Genomic DNA, 19,252 nt, shown 5'->3' with positions numbered 1-19,252 from the left:
GATCCAAAGTGCTGTAACTCCAAAGTGCAGATGGATACTGGGGTGTGGGTGGGGGAGGGATAGGGGAAAAGCCACTAACCATCTGGTAACCTTGGAAAAGTCCCTTCCCCTTGGTAAGTCATGGGGTTGGGGGGCAGAGAGAGGTGGTGGCAACTCCCCAAGGACCTGCATCCTACACCCCTCAGGACTGGAGATACATATCGATTTTTAGTTTCACCCCCAACCCAGGAGCCCTGTGGCCCAGGGCCTCCTGGGAGCCCCCAACCCTCCTCCACCAATAGGGTTGCAGAAAAGAATACAAAAATCTGACACATATATAGTCAAGGGGGAGAAGGGAAGGGATAATGATAGAATATTGCTAAATTACATACAAAATTGGTTAATATTCTATAGGGCATTTATTTTTAAAATCCCATTACCTGAGCTGGGCACAGTGGCTCAAGCCTGTAATCCCAGTACGTTGGGAGCCCGAGGTGGGCAGATCACCTGAGGTCAGGAGTTTGAGACCAGAGTGGCCAACATGGAAAAACCCGGTCTCTACTAAAAATATAAAAAATAATCCCAGCACTTTGGGAGGCCGAGACGGGCGGATCACAAGGTCAGGAGATCGAGACCATCCTGGCTAACACGGTGAAACCCCGTCTCTACTAAAAATACAAAAAACTAGCCGGGCGAGGTGGCGGCGCCTGTAGTCCCAGCTACTCGGGAGGCTGAGGCAGGAGAATGGCGTAAACCCGGGAGGCGGAGCTTGCAGTGAGCTGAGATCCGGCCACTGCACTCCAGCCTGGGTGACAGAGCGAGACTCCGTCTCAAAAATAAATAAAAATAAATAAAAATAAAAATAAAAAATAGCCAGGTGCGGCCGGGCGCGGTGGCTCAAGCCTGTAATCCCAGCATTTGGGAGGCTGAGGCGGGCGGATCACGAGGTCAGGAGATCGAGACCATCCCGGCTAACACGGTGAAACCCCGTCTCTACTAAAAAGTACAAAAAAACTAGCTGGGCGAGGTGGCGGGCGCCTGTAGTCCCAGCTACTCAGGAGGCTGAGGCAGGAGAATGGCATGAACCCGGGAGGCGGAGCTTGCAGTGAGCTGAGATCCGGCCACTGCACTCCAGCTTGGGCGACAGAGCGAGACTCCGTCTCAAAAAAAAAAAAAAAAAAAAAAAAAATAGCCAGGTGCGGTGGCGCATGCCTGTAATCCCAGCACTTTGGGAGGCCAAGGCGGGCGGATCACGAGGTCAGGAGATCGAGACTGTCCTGGCTAACACGGTGAAACCTCATCTCTACTAAAAATACAAAAAAAAAATTAGCCAGGCGTGGTGGCGGGCGCCTGTAGTCCCAGCTACTCGGGAGGCTGAGGCAGGAGAATGGCGTGAACCTGGGAGGTGGAGCTTGCAGTGAGCCGAGGTTGCGCCCCTGCACTCCAGCCTGGGGGACAGAGCGAGACTCCGTCTCAAAAAAAAAAAGAAGAGATGTTAGCTCAGCTCAACTCAGCCTGAAGCTGGGGCAGAATTAAATGGTCATTAATCAATCGCTTCATCAGTTACTTTGCCCAGGCCTGATCCCTAGGAGTCTGGTGTAAGTCAAACCAGGCCCGGGGAGGAGCCACAAACCTGAATTTCTATCCTCTTGGCTATGGTCTCCCTACGGTGAACATAAGGCAAAATGATCATCCTTAGCCCCTTCTGTGTCACACGAGGATTAATGAAGGGATTCTGCAGCCTTATGATTCAGGATCTTTGGGCTCAGTGGGCTCAGACGTGTTCAGGTGTGTAAACAGGAACGTGACGGTGGGTTCCAGTTGTTCTGAGCAAAGTGGCTTTGTAGAGAAGGTGCCAAGGTGACTGGAGAGGGTCAAAGGGCAGTGCCACCCATGGGGTAATGGTTAACCAGGCCCGACACCCCCTCTATAGGGAAGAACCTATAGACCAGTCCCACCCCAGCTGGCCAAGAGTCCGCAGGATGCAGTGGACGAAGGTGTTGGGGCTGGGGCTGGGGGCTGCTGCCCTCTTGGGGCTGGGGATCATCCTGGGCCACTTTGCCATCCCCAAAAAAGCCAACTCACCGGCCCCCAGCATCTCAGCCCCCCAGGACCTGGACCTGGAGATCCTGGAGACCGTCATGGGGCAGCTGGATGCCCACAGGATCCGGGAGAACCTCAGGTGAGAGGCGGGGCCGTCTGCTCCTCCGTTTGCCAGAGGCCCCCTCCCTGATGCTGGCCTTGCCCCTCCCTCTGCCCACCCTGCAGAGAACTCTCCAGGGAGCCACACCTGGCCTCCAGCCCTCGGGATGAGGATCTGGTGCAGCTGCTGCTACAGCGCTGGAAGGACCCAGAGTCAGGCCTGGACTCGGCCGAGGCCTTCACGTACGAGGTGCTGCTGTCCTTCCCTAGCCAGGAGCAGCCCAACGTCGTGGACATTGGTGAGGTCCTGCCCAGCCTTGGGAATGCCCAGAGGGTTGGTGGGGGGGAGCTGCTGGGCCCAGCCATGACACTGCCACCCCCTCCAACAGTGGGCCCCACCGGGGACATCATCCACTCCTGCCACCGGACCGAGGAGAATGTGACCGGGGAGCAAGGGGGGCCAGATGTGATACAACCCTATGCCGCCTATGCTCCTTCTGGAAACCCACAGGTGGGCCCGGAGCCCCCCTACTGCCCTGGCCCAGCTCACTTGGTTCCACCCAGGGTTCTCCCCACCCTGACCGAGGGAACGTGCCTCAACTGGGCACAGCGCCCCCTCCCGAATTTACTCACCTGGACACTCCATCGCTGCTCCTTTCCTCCATCAGTCATTCAACAACCACTAGTGGCTCTGCTTAAGGCCAGGCCTGTTACAGGGCACCCAGACATAGAGGAAACCAGGGGTGACTGTCCTTGGGGAGCTTACAGGCTCTGGGTGAGGTGGAGGAACAGAATCTAAATTCTCCCTCCTGCCATCCAGCGTTCCCCCACCCCTTCCCCACCTGCCCTTCGCTGGGCCCAGCTCTAAGGATCACCCCCTCTTGGGACTAGGGCCTCCTCGTCTATGCCAACCACGGCACGGAAGACGACTTTAAGGAGCTACAGACTCAGGGCATCAAACTCGAAGGCACCATCGCCCTGACTCGCTATGGGGGTGTAGGGCGTGGGGACAAGGTGAGTGGCAGCCCCCCAGTGCAAGAGGCCTGGGTGAGGAAGGGGCCAGGCAGTGGACTGGAGGAAGTGAGGGGAAGGGAAAGGAGAAAGGGCAGTGTTGAGTGGGGAACCAAGCCCTTGGGTGGGGCAGGAAAGGTGAGGTGAATTTGCCTATTCTAGGGACCTTGCATAAGTGAAAGTATAAGATATTTGTCTTTTTGTGTCTGGTTTATTTCACTTAACATAACATCTTCAAGACTCATTGACGTATCAGAATTTTATTTCTTTTTAGGCTGAATAATATTCCATTATTTTTGTTTGTTTGTTTTTTGTTTTTTGGGGTTTTTTTGAGACAGCATCTTGCTCTGTCACCCAGGCTGGAATGCAGTGGCATGATCTCAGCTCACTGCAACCTCTGCCTCCCGGGTTCAGGCGATTCTCGTGCCTCAGCCTCCCAAGTAGCTCGGACTACAGGTGCAGCCACACCTGGCTAATTTTTGTATTTTTAGTAGAGACAAGGTTTCACTATGTTGGCCAGGCTGGTCTTGACCTCAGGTGATCTGCCTGCTGGTCTTGATCTCAGGTGATCCGACCTCAGGTGACCTGCCTGCCTCGGCTTCCCAAAGTGTTGGGATTACAGGCGTGAGCCACCACACCCGGCCTTCACTGTATGTTACAGCCCACATTTGGTTTAGCCATTCATCTGTTGATAGACACTTGGGCTATTTCCTCCTCTTGGCCGTTGAGGATAGCGCTGCTGTGGACGCAAGTACACAACCGTGTTATTTATGTTATGTTATTTTATGAAACTTCATGGTACTCCACCGTAGGATGTCCCTGTTATTCAGCCAGACTCCACTGATAGGCACTGGCTTGGCTGTGCCGAAATGACCTTTGCTGTTGCAAGAGGCACTGCCATAAATGACTTGTGCAAACATCATCTTGCCCATGGGAAGGTTGGTCTATCCTGGCTTCCACAGTTGAGGAAGGAGGAAGAGGAACAGGACATATCCGGTCCAGTCCCTCCTTTACACACAGCCTCCTCTGCTGCTGCAGGCTGTGAATGCTGCCAAGCACGGGGTGGCCGGGGTGCTGGTGTACACAGACCCTGCCGACATCAACGATGGGCTGAGCTCACCCAGCGAAACCTTTCCCAACTCCTGGTACCTGCCCCCCTCAGGAGTGGAGCGAGGCTCCTACTACAAGTATTTTGGGGACCCTCTGACTCCCTACCTTCCAGCCATCCCCTCTTCCTTCCGCCTGGACCTTGCCAATGTCTCCGGGTTTCCCCCAATTCCTACACAGCCCATTGGCTTCCAAGATGCAAGAGACCTGCTCTGGTGAGTTTGTTCCCTGGGATGTCCTGCCCAGCCCCCACTGGCCTCCAGACTTCAAGCCCCACACTCACATTTACCCTGAAGCGTCTCTTCCTCCTCCCCAGTAACCTCAACGGAACTTCGGCCCCAACCACCTGGCAGGGAGCACTGGGCTGCCACTACAGGCTGGGTCCCGGCTTCCGGCCTGATGGAAACTTCTCAGCAGACAGGTGAGATGCAGCCAGACCAGTTCTCCCTCAGTTGCCCTCTCCCCCAACTTGCCTCTCCCCTTCCCTCATGATTATGTTCCCTCTTTCCACTTCAAAACCTGACCTTTTTCCCTTTCTTCTGTCTCCCAGACCCTCTCCTGACCCCAAAATATCTGTCCTGTCTTTGGGGAAGCCCCTGGATTCCCCTGCCCCTCCCACCTCGATGTCTGCACCCCACGACTCCCTCTCTTGAAGATGCCAAGCTCCTTCCCAAATCAGGGCCACTGCCACTCCCGACATGCACCAGCCTCCCTCCCTGCAGCACCCCCTGGCCTCCAGGTGCCCTCTCCTCCCAGGCCCCTTCACCCAGCTGTTCCTGTCCTCGTGGTCTGTCTCGCTCAGGAGAGGGAGGCCCCATGAGCACCAGGTCCGCATCTGTCGCAGTCATTGCCCAGAGCCTAGTCAGGGACTGAGCACCCAATAAGCATCTCCCCAGTGAGTGAGCAGGAGAGCCTGGCTCCAGCCTTGCTGCCTCTCTTGGTACTTCTGGGCCAATGACCTTGCCACGTCACTTTCTGGCTCCGGGCCTCGGTGTCTCCTGCATTGGGTTGGGGGCAGTGGGGAAGGCCAAGAGTCTCCTCACACCCTTCACCCTCCCCAGTCAGGTGAATGTGAGCGTCTACAACCGCCTGGAGCTGAGGAACTCTTCCAATGTCCTGGGCATCATCCGCGGGGCTGTGGAGCCTGGTGAGCCCTCCTCTTGCTGACTGTGTCCCAGGCCCCTGCTGTGCTCTGGGTGCCACTGCTACTGTGTCACCACCCAGCCCAGCTCCCCATGCCCACCTCTCCCTCTCCTCTGGTTCTCTGCCCCTTTTCCTCTGCTCAGATCGCTATGTGCTATATGGGAACCACCGAGACAGCTGGGTGCACGGGGCCGTGGACCCCAGCAGTGGCACCGCCGTCCTCCTGGAGCTCTCCCGTGTCCTGGGGACCCTGCTGAAGAAGGGTGAGGCGGCCCCCTCCCCTGGACCAGGGACCCTCGCCCCCGGAGGTCCCCTTCCTGTTCCATCTCCTCTCCCTCACACTGCAGTGCTCCCTGTGCCGTGCCTGAGAGCCCTGGGGACAGAAATGCATGACACCAGCCTTGGCCTGCAGCAGCCCAGTGTGGTACAGGGAATAGACTGTGGGTTGATTCGTGTGCAGCTTCCAAGTGCCTCCGGTGTGCCTGGAAGGAGAGAGGCCCGATGCTGCTGTGAAGCAGGCAGCGCCCAGGCTCTGCCCTCTGGGAGCTTTAGTTCAGCTGGGTCAGGCACGGCAGCCGATTGTTAACTCTGATGTCTCTAATATCTCATGTGCCTTTGATGTGCCAGGCCAGGTTGGGACAAGTCTCTCAGTGGAGGCAGCACTTCAATGTCTCAGTGCTTCAGGGAAGAGGAGGAGGGCAAGGAGGTGGCAGCCAGAAAGGAGGTGGGCAGAGCTGGGTGAGGTGGCAGAGCAGGCAGGGCCAGGTCAGGCTGGGGAGTTTGGAGTTCAGTCCAAGGGTTGTGGGAAGCTGGTGAAGGCTGGACGTGGTGACTTATGCCTGTAATCCCAGCACTTTGGAAGGCCGGGGCAGGTGGATCACCTGAGGTCAGGAGTTTGACACCAGCCTGGCCAACACAGTAAAACCCCATCTGGCCAGGCACAGTGGCTCACACCTGTAATCCCTGCACTCTGGGAGGCTAAGGCAGGCGGATCACGAGGTCAGGAGTTCAAGACCAGCCTGGCCAACATGGTGCAATCCCGTCTCTACTGAAAATACAAAAATTAGCTGGGCGTGGTGGCAGGCGCCTGTAGTCCCAGCTACTTGGGAGGCTGAGGCAGGAGAAGCACTTGAACCTGGGAGGCGGAGGTTGCAGTGAGCTGAGATCATGCCACTGCACTCCAGCCTGGGGAATGGAGCAAGACTCCGTCTAAAAAAAAAGGAGGTGGAGGAGGGCAAGCCACGTAGAGGGGCCAGGTAGGGGCTTGTCATTCAAGGGCTGGAGATGCTGTGGGGCTTGGACCAGGATGGAGGACAGTGGGGCACGGACAGGCTGCTGGGCCCCGGTCTGGCTCCAGGGGCAAGAGAGAGGACAAGTCAAGGGCTCTGGTCTCAGGGACTCGACGTTAGTGCCATTTATGAAAAACGGAACTGGGCGGATCTAGGACAGATCGAGAAGGAAGACGTGGATCCGGGTCTTCCCGTATTGACTTGTTTCAGTTTTAGTTATTTATTTTGATAGAGACGGGGTCTCACTATGTTGCCCAAGCTGGTCTTGAACTCCAGGACTCAAGTGATCCCCAGGCATTGAGTTCCCATGCCAGGCCCTCTTTCGTTCGTTTTAAAAATTCATGGTAAAATATACATAACAAAATTGACCAGTTTTACATTTGTAAGTATTTGATTCAGTGGCATTAAGTACATTTCTAAAGTTGTGCAACCATCACTGCCATCGGCTGGAGAACTTCTTCATCTTCCCTTACATATAACATCCCGGAGTGCTAAGCATGGCATTTGAACTGATACCCACTCAACTGTAATTGCACACAAACACGCCACTGCTGTCAAGCTCCATTCCCCTCCTTGCATGATATGATGTCACAGTTCAGAAATGAGACCTGAAGTCTGGCCACAGTGGTTCATACCTGTTATCCCAGCACTCTGGGAGGCCGAGGTGGGCGGATTGCTTGAGCCCAGGAGTTCAAGACCAACCTGGGCAACATAGTGAGACCTTGTCTCTATGAAAAAATAAACATAATAAAATAGCCAGGCGTGATGGCATGCGCCTGTGGTCCCAGCTACTTTGGAGGCTGTGTGGGAGGAACGCTTGAGCCTGGGAGATGGAGGCTGCAGTAAGCCATGATCACGCTATGCTACTGCATTCCAGCCTGCAACAGAACAAGACCCCCTGTAAAAAAGAAAGAAAGAAAAGAAAGAAAAAGAAAGAAAAAGAAAGAAAGAAAGAAAGAAAGAAAGAAAGAAAGAAAGAAAGAAAGAAAGAAAAGAAAGAAAAGAAAGAAAAGAAAGAAAAGAAAGAAAAGAAAGAAAAGAAAGAAAAGAAAAGGAAAGAAAGAAAGACTTGAGAGATGACTTGGGGAGTTGGTAACAAAATGGTCTGTGAAACCACAAGTGTGCTTGAGATCAGCTCAGAAGCCATGGGTGGAGGGAGTGGGCAAGCTTGTGGAGAGAGGCTGGGCTTTCAACTTTACCCTTATGGGTAGCGCAGAAATTCCTGTATTTTTTTGTTTGTTGAAGTGTTTGTTTTTTTTTTTGAGACGGAGTCTCGCTCTGTCGCCCAAACTGGAGTGCAGTGGCCGGATCTCAGCTCACTGCAAGCTCCTCCTTTCGGGTTCACGCCGTTCTCCTGCCTCAGCCTCCCGAGTAGCTGGGACTACAGGCGCCCGCCACCTCGCCCGGCTAGTTTTTTGTATTTTTTAGTAGAGATGGGGTTTCACCGGGTTAGCCAGGATGGTCTCGATCTCCTGACCTTGTGATCTGCCCGTCTCGGCCTCCCAAAGTGCTGGGATTACAGGCTTGAGCCACCGCGCCCGGCCCCTTGTTGAAGTGTTTTATGGTGAAATAATTTCAGACTTACAGAGATGTAAAAATACTACAAAGAAGCCTCTTATACAGACACTCCTAATATTAATGTTTCACCACATTTGCTTTCTGTCTATCTATGTATAACATATGGGCCAGGCATGGTGACTTATGCCAATAATCCCAGTACGTCGGGAGGCAGAGGCAGGAGGATTGCTTGAGCCCAAGAGTTTAAGACCAGCCTCGGGAACATAGTGAGACCCCCGTCTCTACAAAAAATAGGGGAAAAAAGCCTTAGCTATTTATAATATAACTATATATGTTTTTGTCTGAAGTATTATTATTATTATTATTATTATTATTATTTTGAGATGCAGTCTCGCTCTGTGACCCAGGCTGGAGTGCAGTGGTGCAATCCAGCTCACTGCAACCTCTGCCACCGTGTCCAACCAATTTTCCACAACTTTTAAATACTTCCAGCCGGGTGTGGTGTCTTATGCCTGTAATCCCAGCACTTTGGATGGCCGGGGCGGGTGGATCACCTGAGATCAGCAGTTCGACACCAGCCTGGCCAACACAGTAAAACCCCATCTCTACTGAAAATACAAAAATTAGCCGGGCATGGTGGTGCGCGCCTGTAATCCCAGCTACTCGGGAGGCTGAGGCAGGAGAATCGCTTGAACCTGGGGGGCAGAGAGTGCAGTGAGCTGATTGCACCACTGTACTCCAACCTGGTTGATGAGAGTGAGACTCTGTCTCAAAAAAAGAATAGAAAAAAAGAAAAAAAATTTTTTGAGACAGGGTCTCACTCTGTTGCCCAGCCTGGAGTGGAGTAGTATAATCACAGCTCACTGCACCCTCGACCTCCTGGGCTCAAGCGATCCTCCTGCCTCAGCCTCCTGATTAGCTGGGACTACATGTGTGTGCCACCAAGCTCTGATAATTTTTTACTTTTTGTAGAGACAAGGTCTTGCTGTGTTACTCAGGCTGGTCTCGAACTCTTGGGCTTAAGTGATCCTCGTCACCTCAGCCTCCCAAAGTGTTGGGACGTGATAATGACCTTGATAGCAAAATAATTTTTTGGCCCAAGCTCCAATCCAGGATCACACTGGTGATCTGGTCACTAGTTTCCTTTAATCTATAATAATTGTTTAGCTGTTCTTTGTGTTTCATGATTCTGCGATTATTATCCTATTATTTTGTCAAATAACCCTCAATTTGGGTTTGTCTCATTTGATTTAGATTATATATTTTGGCAGAAAAATTGTAAAAATGTGTAATTGCAAGCATGTGATCACATCACACTGAAAAATTCATTTGCTGGTTGCGGAGGCTCATACCTGTAATCCCAGCACTTTGGGAGGCGAAGTGGGTGGATCGCTTGAGCTCAGGAGTTCAAGACTGGCCTGGGCAACATGGAGAAACCCCATCTCTACCAAAAATACAGTAATCAGCCAGGTGCGGTGGTGTGTGCCTGTGGTCCCAGCTACTTGGGAGGTTGAGGTGAGAGGATCGCTAGACCCCAGGAAGTTGAGGCTGCAGTGAGCCAAGATCGCACCACTGCACTCCAACCTGGGCCACAGAGTGACACTAGGTCACCCAGGCTGGATGCCGTGGCACAATCTCAGCTCACTGCAACCTCTACCTCCTAGGCTCAAGCAATTCTTCTGCCTGAACCCGGGAGGCGGAGCATCGTGCAGCCTGGCTTCCACCTCCAGTCCCTATACCCACAGTGTGGAGCCAACTATCTGGATTTGAAACTGGCCCTGCTGCCTACCAGCCTTGGGACCGTGGAAAGTCATTTAGCTTCTCTGTTCAACTGTGAATGGAAATAATAATACTATCTCCCTCAAGGCATTGTTGTAGGGATCGGTTCCATGTGGATAACGCCCTAACAGGAAATGTTCACGTGTTATTACCAAGTGAAGATGGCTATGGAGTTTGGCCTGGAGGCAGGGGTTGAGGGTGGCAGGTCAGAAGTCTTCCCAGATCATGCCCACAGAGAGAGGGACAGTGGGCATTCTGGTAGAAGGGACTACCCGACCTTTCAGGGGGCTTGGAGTTGTGTTCAGTGTTTGGTGCGGGAGCCTCCTGGAAGACCTGGCTGCAGAGTGCCAGGACCTCCTGTCACCAGCTGCCCCGCCTTTTCCAGCTCTCCCCTCCTCCTCACGTCCGTGGCCTTTCTCCTAAGGCACCCTAGGATCAGGAGGATCCTGTCCTCCAACCCTTGTCCTCCATTCCCAGGCACCTGGCGTCCTCGCAGATCAATCGTGTTTGCGAGCTGGGGGGCTGAGGAGTTCGGGCTCATCGGCTCCACGGAATTCACAGAAGTAAGTGGCCCTACAGGGTAGGGGATCGAAAGGGGTTCCCGAGGCAGAACGGCGCGGGGCTGACGTCGCCCCTCGCACCCGCAGGAGTTTTTCAACAAGCTGCAGGAGCGCACTGTGGCCTACATCAATGTGGACATCGCGGTGTTTGGTATGGAGGTGGCAGGGAGGGAAAGGGGAGGGGACGGCCTGACGACGGGGTGGGTAAAAGAAGGGGCTGGGGCCCAAATAGTCTTTCTCCCCTCCTCCCACAGCCAACGCTACCCTTAGGGTGCAGGGGACACCCCCTGTCCAGAGTGTCGTCTTCTCTGCAACCAAAGAGGTGGAAGGGGGCGGGCCGGGCGGGGCTGAACTAGCGGGGTCGGGCAGTGCGGTGGGCTGGCCGTGTGCGGCGGGCGGGGCCGCACGGGTGGGCGGGACTGGGGAATGGTACTCTCCAGATCTCCTGGGGCCGGACTGAGGCTGGGGCGAGCTTTTTAAGGACTGGACTGTGGGTGGGCAGGAGACCGGTGGAGGACCCGCCCTGTTGTTGGGGCTGGGGAGGGCCCCGCACCGAGACTAAATTCTCCTTCCGGCCAGATCCGCTCACCAGGCCCTGGCGACCTGAGCATCTACGACAACTGGATCCGGTACTTCAATCGTAGCAGCCCAGTGTACGGCCTGGTCCCCAGGTGAGCCCAGGGACAGAAGGGGGCCCGGAGCGAGGCGGTCCGGCCCAGCGCTCTTTATCCCGGACCCCTTCCTTTCCGCAGCTTGGGTTCTCTGGGTGCTGGCAGCGACTATGCACCCTTCATTCACTTCCTGGGCATCTCCTCCATGGACATCGCCTACACATATGACCGGGTGAGCAGGCGCCCCTCCGTCCCTGCCTCGGTACCTTGCTGCATGCGCCCCCTCCTCTCTTTGGAGCTGTTCTCGCACAGACTGAACCCTGCTCCTTTACTCACTGCTACCTCTGCCAAGTTTCTTAAAAATACACACACATACACACACACGCACGCGCGCGCGTTTTATATAGACGGAGTCTTGCTTTGTTGCCAGGCTGGTCTTGAACTCCTAAGCTCAAACCATCCTCCCGCTTCAGCCTCCTAAAGTGCTGGGATTACAGGTATGAGCCTTGGTGCCAGGCCTCTGCCAAGTTTAACCTTTTCAAGCACCTCTTTATGCTCATCTATGTTATCAAATGTAAGATACTACTGATTATGAGATGTGATTCAAGAAGGGAAGAAAACCCACCGCTTCCAACCAGTTGTAAGATGACATCGCCTGTAAGAAGCATTCTGTTTCCAAAGATCTTAAAATGTAGCAGGGGAAAAGGTTAATCTCAGCATTGATTAACTCAGACCATTGGTGTGAGCATTGGCATGAAGGTAAAACAAGACAAGGGGTGCAGAGTGCCCAGCTGGCACCTCCCTGTTTGATGCTCCAGAAAGTACGTTCTCCACCTCACAGCCACAGAGATTCTCCGTAGCAGAGCTGGGATTTGAATCTCTCTGACTCCAAAACCCCAGGTTCTTCTCCTTCCTGTGAAACTGGAAACTGGCACCAGACCCAGCTCTTCCACTAATTAGCTGTGTGATGTCAGCAGGTTAACCTCTCTGAGCCTCCGTTTCCTTTTCTGTGGGAGTTCTAGAACCCACCTCACAGACATGGCCAAGTTTCAATGGAGATAATGCCCACATTTTGTAGCTCAGTGGAGGTACACCTTCTCCCCCTTCCCATCCCAAGCCTGTCACCTCTGGGCTTTGTTCCCCCAGAGCAAGACTTCAGCCAGGATCTACCCCACCTACCACACAGCCTTTGACACCTTTGACTATGTGGACAAGTTTTTGGACCCAGGTGAGGAGGGAGACAAAGGGCATCCTGAGACCAGGACAGGAGAGGCTGAAGACTGAGCCCTGGCCTTGTGACCTTGCTGCAGGCTTCAGCAGCCATCAGGCTGTGGCCCGGACAGCGGGGAGTATTATTCTCCGGCTCAGTGACAGCTTCTTCCTGCCCCTCAAAGTCAGTGACTACAGTGAGACACTCCGCAGCTTCCTGCAGGCAGCCCAGCAAGACCTCGGGGCCCTGCTGGAGCAGCACAGCATCAGCCTGGGTAAGCACAGCCTGACCCTGAGGCATGGGGAGCCCTGCACCCCCAGGACTAAGCCATTGCTTGTTCCTCACAGGGCCTCTGGTGACTGCCGTGGAGAAATTTGAGGCAGAAGCTGCAGCCTTGGGCCAACGCATATCAATGCTGCAGAAGGGCAGCCCTGAGTGAGCAAGGGCAGTGGGCAGGGGTTGGGAGAGCAGCATCCAGGGCAGGATACCAGGCTGGTAGCTGGGCCGCTGGCTCCAGGGTGACCGGCAGGTCCTGCCTCCACCAGTCCCCTGCAGGTCCGGATGCTCAATGACCAGTTGATGCTCTTGGAACGGAGCTTTCTGAACCCTCGAGCCTTCCCAGAGGAACGCTACTACAGGTGAGTCTGTCCCAGAGTCCTGGGAGGTACCTCCAGGTGGGGCCGGGCAATGGCCCCCGACCTGAGATGAGGCGGTCGGCTTCTCTGCCCTTTAGAGCGCACCCGGCCCCTGAAGAAGGTGGGAATGTGAGGCTCAGGGAGGGGAGGAAAGTTGCTTCAGGGTCCCTCTGGGAGCCAGGACTGGAACCCACATTTCCTCCCCCAACCGCCACTGCTGTTAAGAGGCCCCTGGCCTTCAGAGACAGGTGGAGAGGGGTGCTCTTCTGCCTAGCTGCGTACAGGAGCTAAGCCCGTTCTAGGTCCAGGCTTCTCTCTCCTGGCCCCTGACTGACCCTGATCCTGTCCTATTTCTCCTGTCAGCCATGTGCTCTGGGCAGCTCGCACAGGCTCCGTAGCCACATTCCCCGGCCTATCCAATGCCTGCGCCAGGGCCAATGACACAGCCTCTGGATCTGAAGCTTGGGCTGAGGTGCAGAGACAGCTCAGCATTGTGGTGACAGCCCTGGAGGGTGCGGCAGCCACCCTGAGGCCTGTGGCTGACCTCTGACCTCAGCCCTCTTCCTTCTGCCTGTGGCGGACCTCTGACCCCAGCCCTCTTCCTTCTGCCTGTGGCGGACCTCTGACCCCAGCCCTCTTCCTCTGCCTGTGGCGGACCTCTGACCCCAGCCCTCTTCCTCTGCCTGTGGCGGACCTCTGACCCCAGCCCTCTTCCTTCTGCCTGTGGCTGACCTCTGACCCCAGCCCTCTTCCTTCTGCCTGTGGCTGACCTCTGACCCCAGCCCTCTTCCTTCTGCCTGTGGCGGACCTCTGACCCCAGCCCTCTTCCTTCTGCCTGTGGCGGACCTCTGACCCCAGCCCTCTTTCTTCTGCCTGTGGCGGACCTCTGACCCCAGCCCTCTTCCTTCTGCCTGTGGCGGACCTCTGACCCCAGCCCTCTTTCTTCTGCCTGTGGCGGACCTCTGACCCCAGCCCTCTTCCTTCTGCCTGTGGCGGACCTCTGACCCCAGCCCTCTTCCTTCTGCCTGTGGCGGACCTCTGACCCCAGCCCTCTTTCTTCTGCCTGTGGCTGACCTCTGACCCCAGCCCTCTTTCTTCAGCCCTCCCTTTACCCCAACCCTCTCCTGCCTGCTTTCCTGAGATGTCCTGGTCTTCCCTGGTGCCAGGAGAGGGCACTACCACAGGACCCTCTCAAGCTTCTCAGGCAATAGCTTGAGGTCCGTGAGGGGAGTGGCACTCCCTAATGCAACTCACCCTCATCCTGGTGCTTAGGTGGCAGAGGGTGGGCAGCAGGGGACAGGGATGGGATGGCAAAACCACCAACTGCTCTTGGTGGTGGGTAGGTGAAGATGGGATGCATAATGCCAACCTCAGATGCCAACTCAGATCATTAAGGCCAAGGACCAGTGGCGAAAGTGAGGCATGGGGTGCCTTAGGCCTTGCCTGGTCTGCGTTCCTCTCCCTACATGCTGTGTATCCTAACTCCCTACAACAGCCCCTCAAATAAACACATCTAGTGACTGGTACCAACAAAACAAGTTCCTTTTATTATCTGGGAACCATAGAAAAAGAAACCTAAGTGCTCTGGCCCAGTCCGGGGGCTCTGGGAGGCTCACGCTCCCTCAGGCTGGAGACCCAGGTCTGTCCGCACCCTCATCTTCCTCCTCTGCCATGACCACCTCCTCCAGGGTACGTCCTCGAAGTTTGCTCTCCACTAACACCTTGCACGCACCGGCAGGCGGTAGCCCTTCCTCCACATAGCAACCCCGCAGGAACACAACTCTCTCCTCTCCGTCCAAGGGCAGCCCATGGGCCTGGCACAGGTCCCGTGCTTCCCTGAGTCCATCCAGGGCCAGGAGGTTGACCATGAAGCCCAGAGGCAAGGTCTGGCCCCTGGGGGTGCTAAAGGCACGAGCGAGGCGGGCCAGGGCTTCCCGGCGGGCATGGCCCACATGGCACTGCACAGCGCAACTTGCCAGGTAGGGCAGGGTCTGGAGCAGGCGGAACAGGCGGGCAGCATTGCCCTCTCGGAAGGCAGCATCTACCGCTAAGGCCTTGCGGAGGGGCGGGCAGGTGCGCAGGGCAGCTGGCAGCTGTAGAACCTCGCGCAGGGCTTCCACCGAGCCTGTGAGAGTAGGAAGCCAGAATGAGGACGCCTGGTCCTTACAGGATCAGGCCCATCTCCCCGCCCAACAACTTGTCCTTCCTCTCTTCTCGACCACGCCCCTTCTCTACGCCTAGCCCAACTTCCCTTTCCCCTTTAAGGGCCAGCCTTTGGCTCCTTCCCTGACCCATATTTGAAAGAGTTGCCTCAGGCTCTTGACTTCCTGCAGTCCAGATCCTTACAGCACTGAAGTGGGCAGGGTTTACGGATTTGGGAAGCAGGCCCAGATAATTTAATGATTCGCCTGAGAGTGCCCTAGGGTGGGTATGTAGTGAGCCTGACCCCAGTCCAAGTTTTCTGACTTGGATTTCCCACTACCCTGGCTTCCCTGCACCCACGGTTTTGGAAGCCAGCTCTGGCCCACCTTCCCCTGAACACCTGGGAAGTCCCCTTCCTTCAGCAGACTCTGCCCCTGCTTCCCTTCCAGAAGAGTCTCAGACACTGGAACCTTGGGCCTCATTTGTAAACTGGGGCTTCTGACCAATTAGTAGGTTGTGAAGTCAACAGCATTTTGTTAAAATTGTATAGGACAGGGCCTTTTTTTTTTTTTTTTTTTTTGAGACAGATTTGCTTTGTCACCCAGGCTGAAGTATAGTGGCTCTCGGCTCACTGTAACCTCCACCACCTCCCAGGTTCAAGCGATTCTCCTGCATCAGCCTCCTGAGTAGCTGGGATTACAGGCATGCGCCACCACACCCTGCTAATTTCTGCATTTTCAGTAGAGAGGGCCCAGCCAGAACAGAGCTTGTTTGGGCACAGTGGCTCATGCCTGTAATCCCAGCACTTTGGGAGGCCAAGGCGGTAGGATCACTTTAGCCCAGGAGTTTGAGACCAGCTTGGTCAACATGGCAAGACTCCAATCCCTACATAAAAATAAATTTTAAAAAATTAAAAGAAAATCATGGTCATACCTCTGCTACTGTTAACCAGTGCTGTGTCAACAGGCAAGTCACCTCACCACCCAGGGCTTCGATTTCTTCCCCCACTAGAGCAGGGATAATTACTATGCCTTCTTCCCAAGAGCAGTGTGGACAAAAATAAACAATTAACTGGGCATGATGGCGGGCACCCAGCTACTTGGAAGGGTGGGGCAGGAGGATCACTCGGGCCCAGGAATTCAAGTGGCAACATGCGAGACCCCATCTCTACAAAAACAATTTGTTTTAAGTTAGCCAGGTGTGACAGCACACATCTGTGGTCCCAGCTACTCAGAAGGCTGAGGCAGGAGGATCCCCTGAGCCCAGGTAGGTTGAGGCTGCAGTGAACTATGATCAAGCCACTGTACTCCAGCCTGGGCAACAGAGTAAGACCCTGTCTCAAAAAACACATTCTACAAATAAGAAAACAGGACAGGTGTGGTGACTCACGCCTGTAATCCCAGCACTTTGGGAGGCAGAGGCGAGCGGATCATTGGAGGTCAGGAGTTCGAGACCAGCATGGCCAACATGGTGTTGGCCTGTCTCTACTAAAAATCCAAAAATTAGCCAGGCGTGGTGGCATACACCTGTAGTCCCAGCTCTTCAGGAGGCTGATGCAGGTGAATAGTCTGAACCTGGGAGGCAGAGGTTGCAGTGAGCCAAGATCATGCCACTGCACTCCAGCCTGGGCGACAGAGCTAGACTCTGTCTCAAAAACAAAGAAAGTAACAAATAATAGAGTTTATTAGAATGCATCACCCGGCCGGGCGCGGTGGCTCAAGCCTGTAATCCCAGCACTTTGGGAGGCCGAGACGGGCGGATCATGAGGTCAGGAGATCGAGACCATCCTGGCTAATACGGTGAAACCCCGTCTCTACTAAAAAAATACAAAAAACTAGCCGGGCGACGAGGCGGGCGCCTGTAGTCCCAGCTACTCGGGAGGCTGAGACAGGAGAATGGCGTGAACCCGGGAGGCGGAGCTTGCAGTGAGCTGAGATCCGGCCACTGCACTCCAGCCTGGGCAGCAGAGCAAGACTCCGTCTCAAAAAAAAAAAAAAAAAAAAAAAAAAAAAAAAAAAAAAAAAAAAAAAAAAAAAAAAAAAAAAAGAATGCATCACCCATAGAAAGTGTCTCTAATGCCTTAAACTCCTGTCTCGGGTATATTCGTGGGCGTATGTGTTCTTGTTTGCTTTGTAACCCTGACTGGGCGGGGAGGTTAAAAAAAAGTTTGAAAATCGGCCGGGTGCGGTGGCTCACACCTGTAATCCCAGCACTTTGTGAGGCCAAGGTGGGCGGATCATGAGGTCAGAAGTTCGAGACCAGCCTGACCAACATGGTGAAACTCCCGTCTCTACTAAATACAAAAATTAGCCAGGTGTGGTGGCACGCCTCGGATCCCAGCTACTCAGGAGGCTGAGGCAGGAGAATCCCTTGAACCAGGGAGGTGGAGGTTGCAGTGAGCCGAGATCGAGCCACTGCACTCCAGCCTAGGCGACAGAGCTAGACTCAAAAAAAAAAAAAAAAAGTTTTAGCCGGGCGCGGTGGCTCAAGCCTGTAATCCCAGCACTTTGGGAGGCCGAGACGGGCGGATCACAAGGTCAAGAGATCGAGACCATCCTGGCTAACACGGTGAAACCCCGTCTCTACTAAAAATACAAAAACCAGCCGGGCGAGGTGGCGGGCGCCTGTAGTCCCAGCTACTCGGGAGGCTGAGGCAGGAGAATGGCGTAAACCCGGGAGGTGGAGCTTGCAGTGAGCTGAGATCTGGCCACTGCACTCCAGTCCGGGCGACAGAGCGAGACTCCGCCTCAAAAAAAAAAAAAAAAAAAAAAAAAGTTTTAAAATCACTGTTTAGGCCAACTCTTCCGTTCCACCCTTGCCCCTCCACTTTTATTCCTGAGACAACTAAGACCCCGAGATGGGCCCGAGGTCCCATGTCGGGGATTGGTGGATCTTGTGCTGTCCTGGGAGGGGCCTAATGGTGAGATGTTAAAGCTAATCTTTCTTTTCCCTACCTCCACTGTCATGGTGGGCTCCTGTCCCCACGCTCTGCCCAGCCGCCAGGACCCCGACTCACCCAGGTTATAGAGCAGAAAGAGGCCCTGGAAGGCGGGCTGGCGTGGGTGTGGTCCTGCGCCCCGCGCGTAGCAGCGCCGCAGCGAGCCGAAGCCCTCTTGCACCTGGGCCTGCAGCAGCACCGGGTCCGCAGGTCCCCGCGCCGCGTCGGGCCCGAGCCGCGCCACCACGGCCAGCAGCGTGGCCAGCGCCGCCTCCAGCACCACCGCTGCCTCGGCGTCGCCCGCGCCCTGCAGGGCCAGGTCCAGGCGCACAGCTCGCAAGCGGTCTGCCACGAAGCTGGCCACCTCGGCGCGGGCAGCCTCGGCACTTTCCGCCACCTCACCGGCCAGGTAGCGCACGGTGGCCAGCAGCACGGAGGGCGGACGCAACTGGCTGGGTGGGGGCCGGGGCTTGCCGGCGGCGGGTCGGCTGTACTCCTTCACCGCGCGCTGCGGATCGGCGCGGGGCGGGTCCTGGCGGCACCCCGGCACCACCTCCAAGCGGTGCAGGCGGCGCTCCCTTTCGCGCTGGGCGCGCTCGGCGGCCGGGCACATGTCCGGGCAGGTGCCCACGGGCAGCTCGCAGCTGAGCATGAGGGGCTGCGGGGAGACGGTGGGCACTCAGCATCCCGGGGACGGCGGTGCTGCGGAAAGGCAAGCGAGGCCGGCTGGGGGTGGGGAGCGGCGGGGCGGGGCTGAACCTGGCTGGGCCCGCCTGCCCGCCATGATCCCCGGCCGCCGGGCCGCCCATCGGGCCACCTCTGTCCTCTCACCCGGTCCTGTGGAGTTGGCCTCCCGAGATGCACTGCGTTGTAGTCCAGCGACGCCTCTGCGGCTCCGCGCGCTCTGGGGCGGCTAACGGCCCCCATCGAGCGCCAGGTTATTTTGCGCGCTCCCCTTAAGTGTTTTTAACGTGTAGCCTGGGCCGCTCCCATGATACACCGGTGTAGTCCCTGCCGCCACCAACCGCTTTGTGGTGAGGCGGGGCGGGGGCGGGGGCGGGGGCGGGGGGCGGGGGCGGGGGCGGGACTGAGGCCACGCCTTCCAGCCCGCTGAGCAATCAGGATTTGGCTTTGGGGCCTCGGAGACAGGTACCCCTGCTTTGGATTCCTCTCCTTCGTCCCTTCCAC

General features: G+C 55.7%; 2 protein-coding genes across 4 annotated transcripts; one reads left to right on the top strand and one right to left on the bottom strand.

The window, feature by feature from the left end:
- Positions 1–1,961: 1,961 nt before the first annotated feature.
- Positions 1,962–14,519, top strand: NAALADL1 (N-acetylated alpha-linked acidic dipeptidase like 1). Its single transcript, XM_010363955.2, has 18 exons — positions 1,962–2,161; positions 2,248–2,420; positions 2,511–2,632; positions 3,013–3,135; positions 4,171–4,454; positions 4,556–4,660; positions 5,301–5,386; positions 5,526–5,645; positions 10,446–10,531; positions 10,616–10,679; positions 10,783–10,850; positions 11,108–11,199; positions 11,281–11,371; positions 12,286–12,367; positions 12,450–12,623; positions 12,697–12,784; positions 12,895–12,987; positions 13,348–14,519. Exons 1-18 carry the CDS (start codon positions 1,962–1,964, stop codon positions 13,532–13,534), a joined length of 2,238 nt encoding a protein of 745 aa, XP_010362257.1. The 3' UTR covers positions 13,535–14,519.
- On the bottom strand, positions 14,509–19,100 carry SAC3D1 (SAC3 domain containing 1). Of its 3 annotated transcripts, XM_030918685.1 has the most exons (3): positions 18,896–19,100; positions 18,143–18,722; positions 14,509–15,109 (listed from the first exon to the last, which is right to left on the bottom strand). In XM_030918685.1, the coding sequence occupies exons 1-3, from the start codon at positions 18,989–18,991 to the stop codon at positions 14,607–14,609; spliced, it is 1,179 nt and encodes a 392-aa protein (XP_030774545.1). In that variant the 5' UTR covers positions 18,992–19,100; the 3' UTR covers positions 14,509–14,606. The 3 variants fall into 3 exon arrangements, with proteins under 3 accessions (XP_030774545.1, XP_030774546.1, XP_030774547.1); XM_030918686.1 differs by lacking the exon at positions 18,896–19,100 and having other exon boundaries at positions 15,032–15,109; positions 18,081–18,737; XM_030918687.1 differs by lacking the exons at positions 14,509–15,109; positions 18,896–19,100 and adding an exon at positions 15,782–16,293 and having other exon boundaries at positions 18,143–18,737.
- Between the last annotated feature and the right edge of the window lie 152 nt (positions 19,101–19,252).

This window comes from Rhinopithecus roxellana, chromosome 15 (assembly GCF_007565055.1).
Source record: "Rhinopithecus roxellana isolate Shanxi Qingling chromosome 15, ASM756505v1, whole genome shotgun sequence".
Classification (NCBI taxonomy): domain Eukaryota; kingdom Metazoa; phylum Chordata; class Mammalia; order Primates; family Cercopithecidae; genus Rhinopithecus; species Rhinopithecus roxellana.
This window is presented reverse-complemented; position numbering and strand designations above follow the sequence as displayed.

Coding starts and splice junctions, on each gene's coding strand:
- NAALADL1 (XM_010363955.2), top strand. CDS start 1,962: ATGCAGTGGACGAAGGTGTTGGGGCTGGGGCTGGGGGCTGCTGCCCTC. Junction 12,368..12,449: donor GGACAAGTTTTTGGACCCAG/GTGAGGAGGGAG, acceptor ACCTTGCTGCAG/GCTTCAGCAGCCATCAGGCT. Junction 12,624..12,696: donor GCAGCACAGCATCAGCCTGG/GTAAGCACAGCC, acceptor TGTTCCTCACAG/GGCCTCTGGTGACTGCCGTG.
- SAC3D1 (XM_030918685.1), bottom strand. CDS start 18,991: ATGGGGGCCGTTAGCCGCCCCAGAGCGCGCGGAGCCGCAGAGGCGTCG. Junction 18,723..18,895: donor GGCCAACTCCACAGGACCGG/GTGAGAGGACAG, acceptor GTCTCCCCGCAG/CCCCTCATGCTCAGCTGCGA. Junction 15,110..18,142: donor CTTTCTGCTCTATAACCTGG/GTGAGTCGGGGT, acceptor CTACTCTCACAG/GCTCGGTGGAAGCCCTGCGC.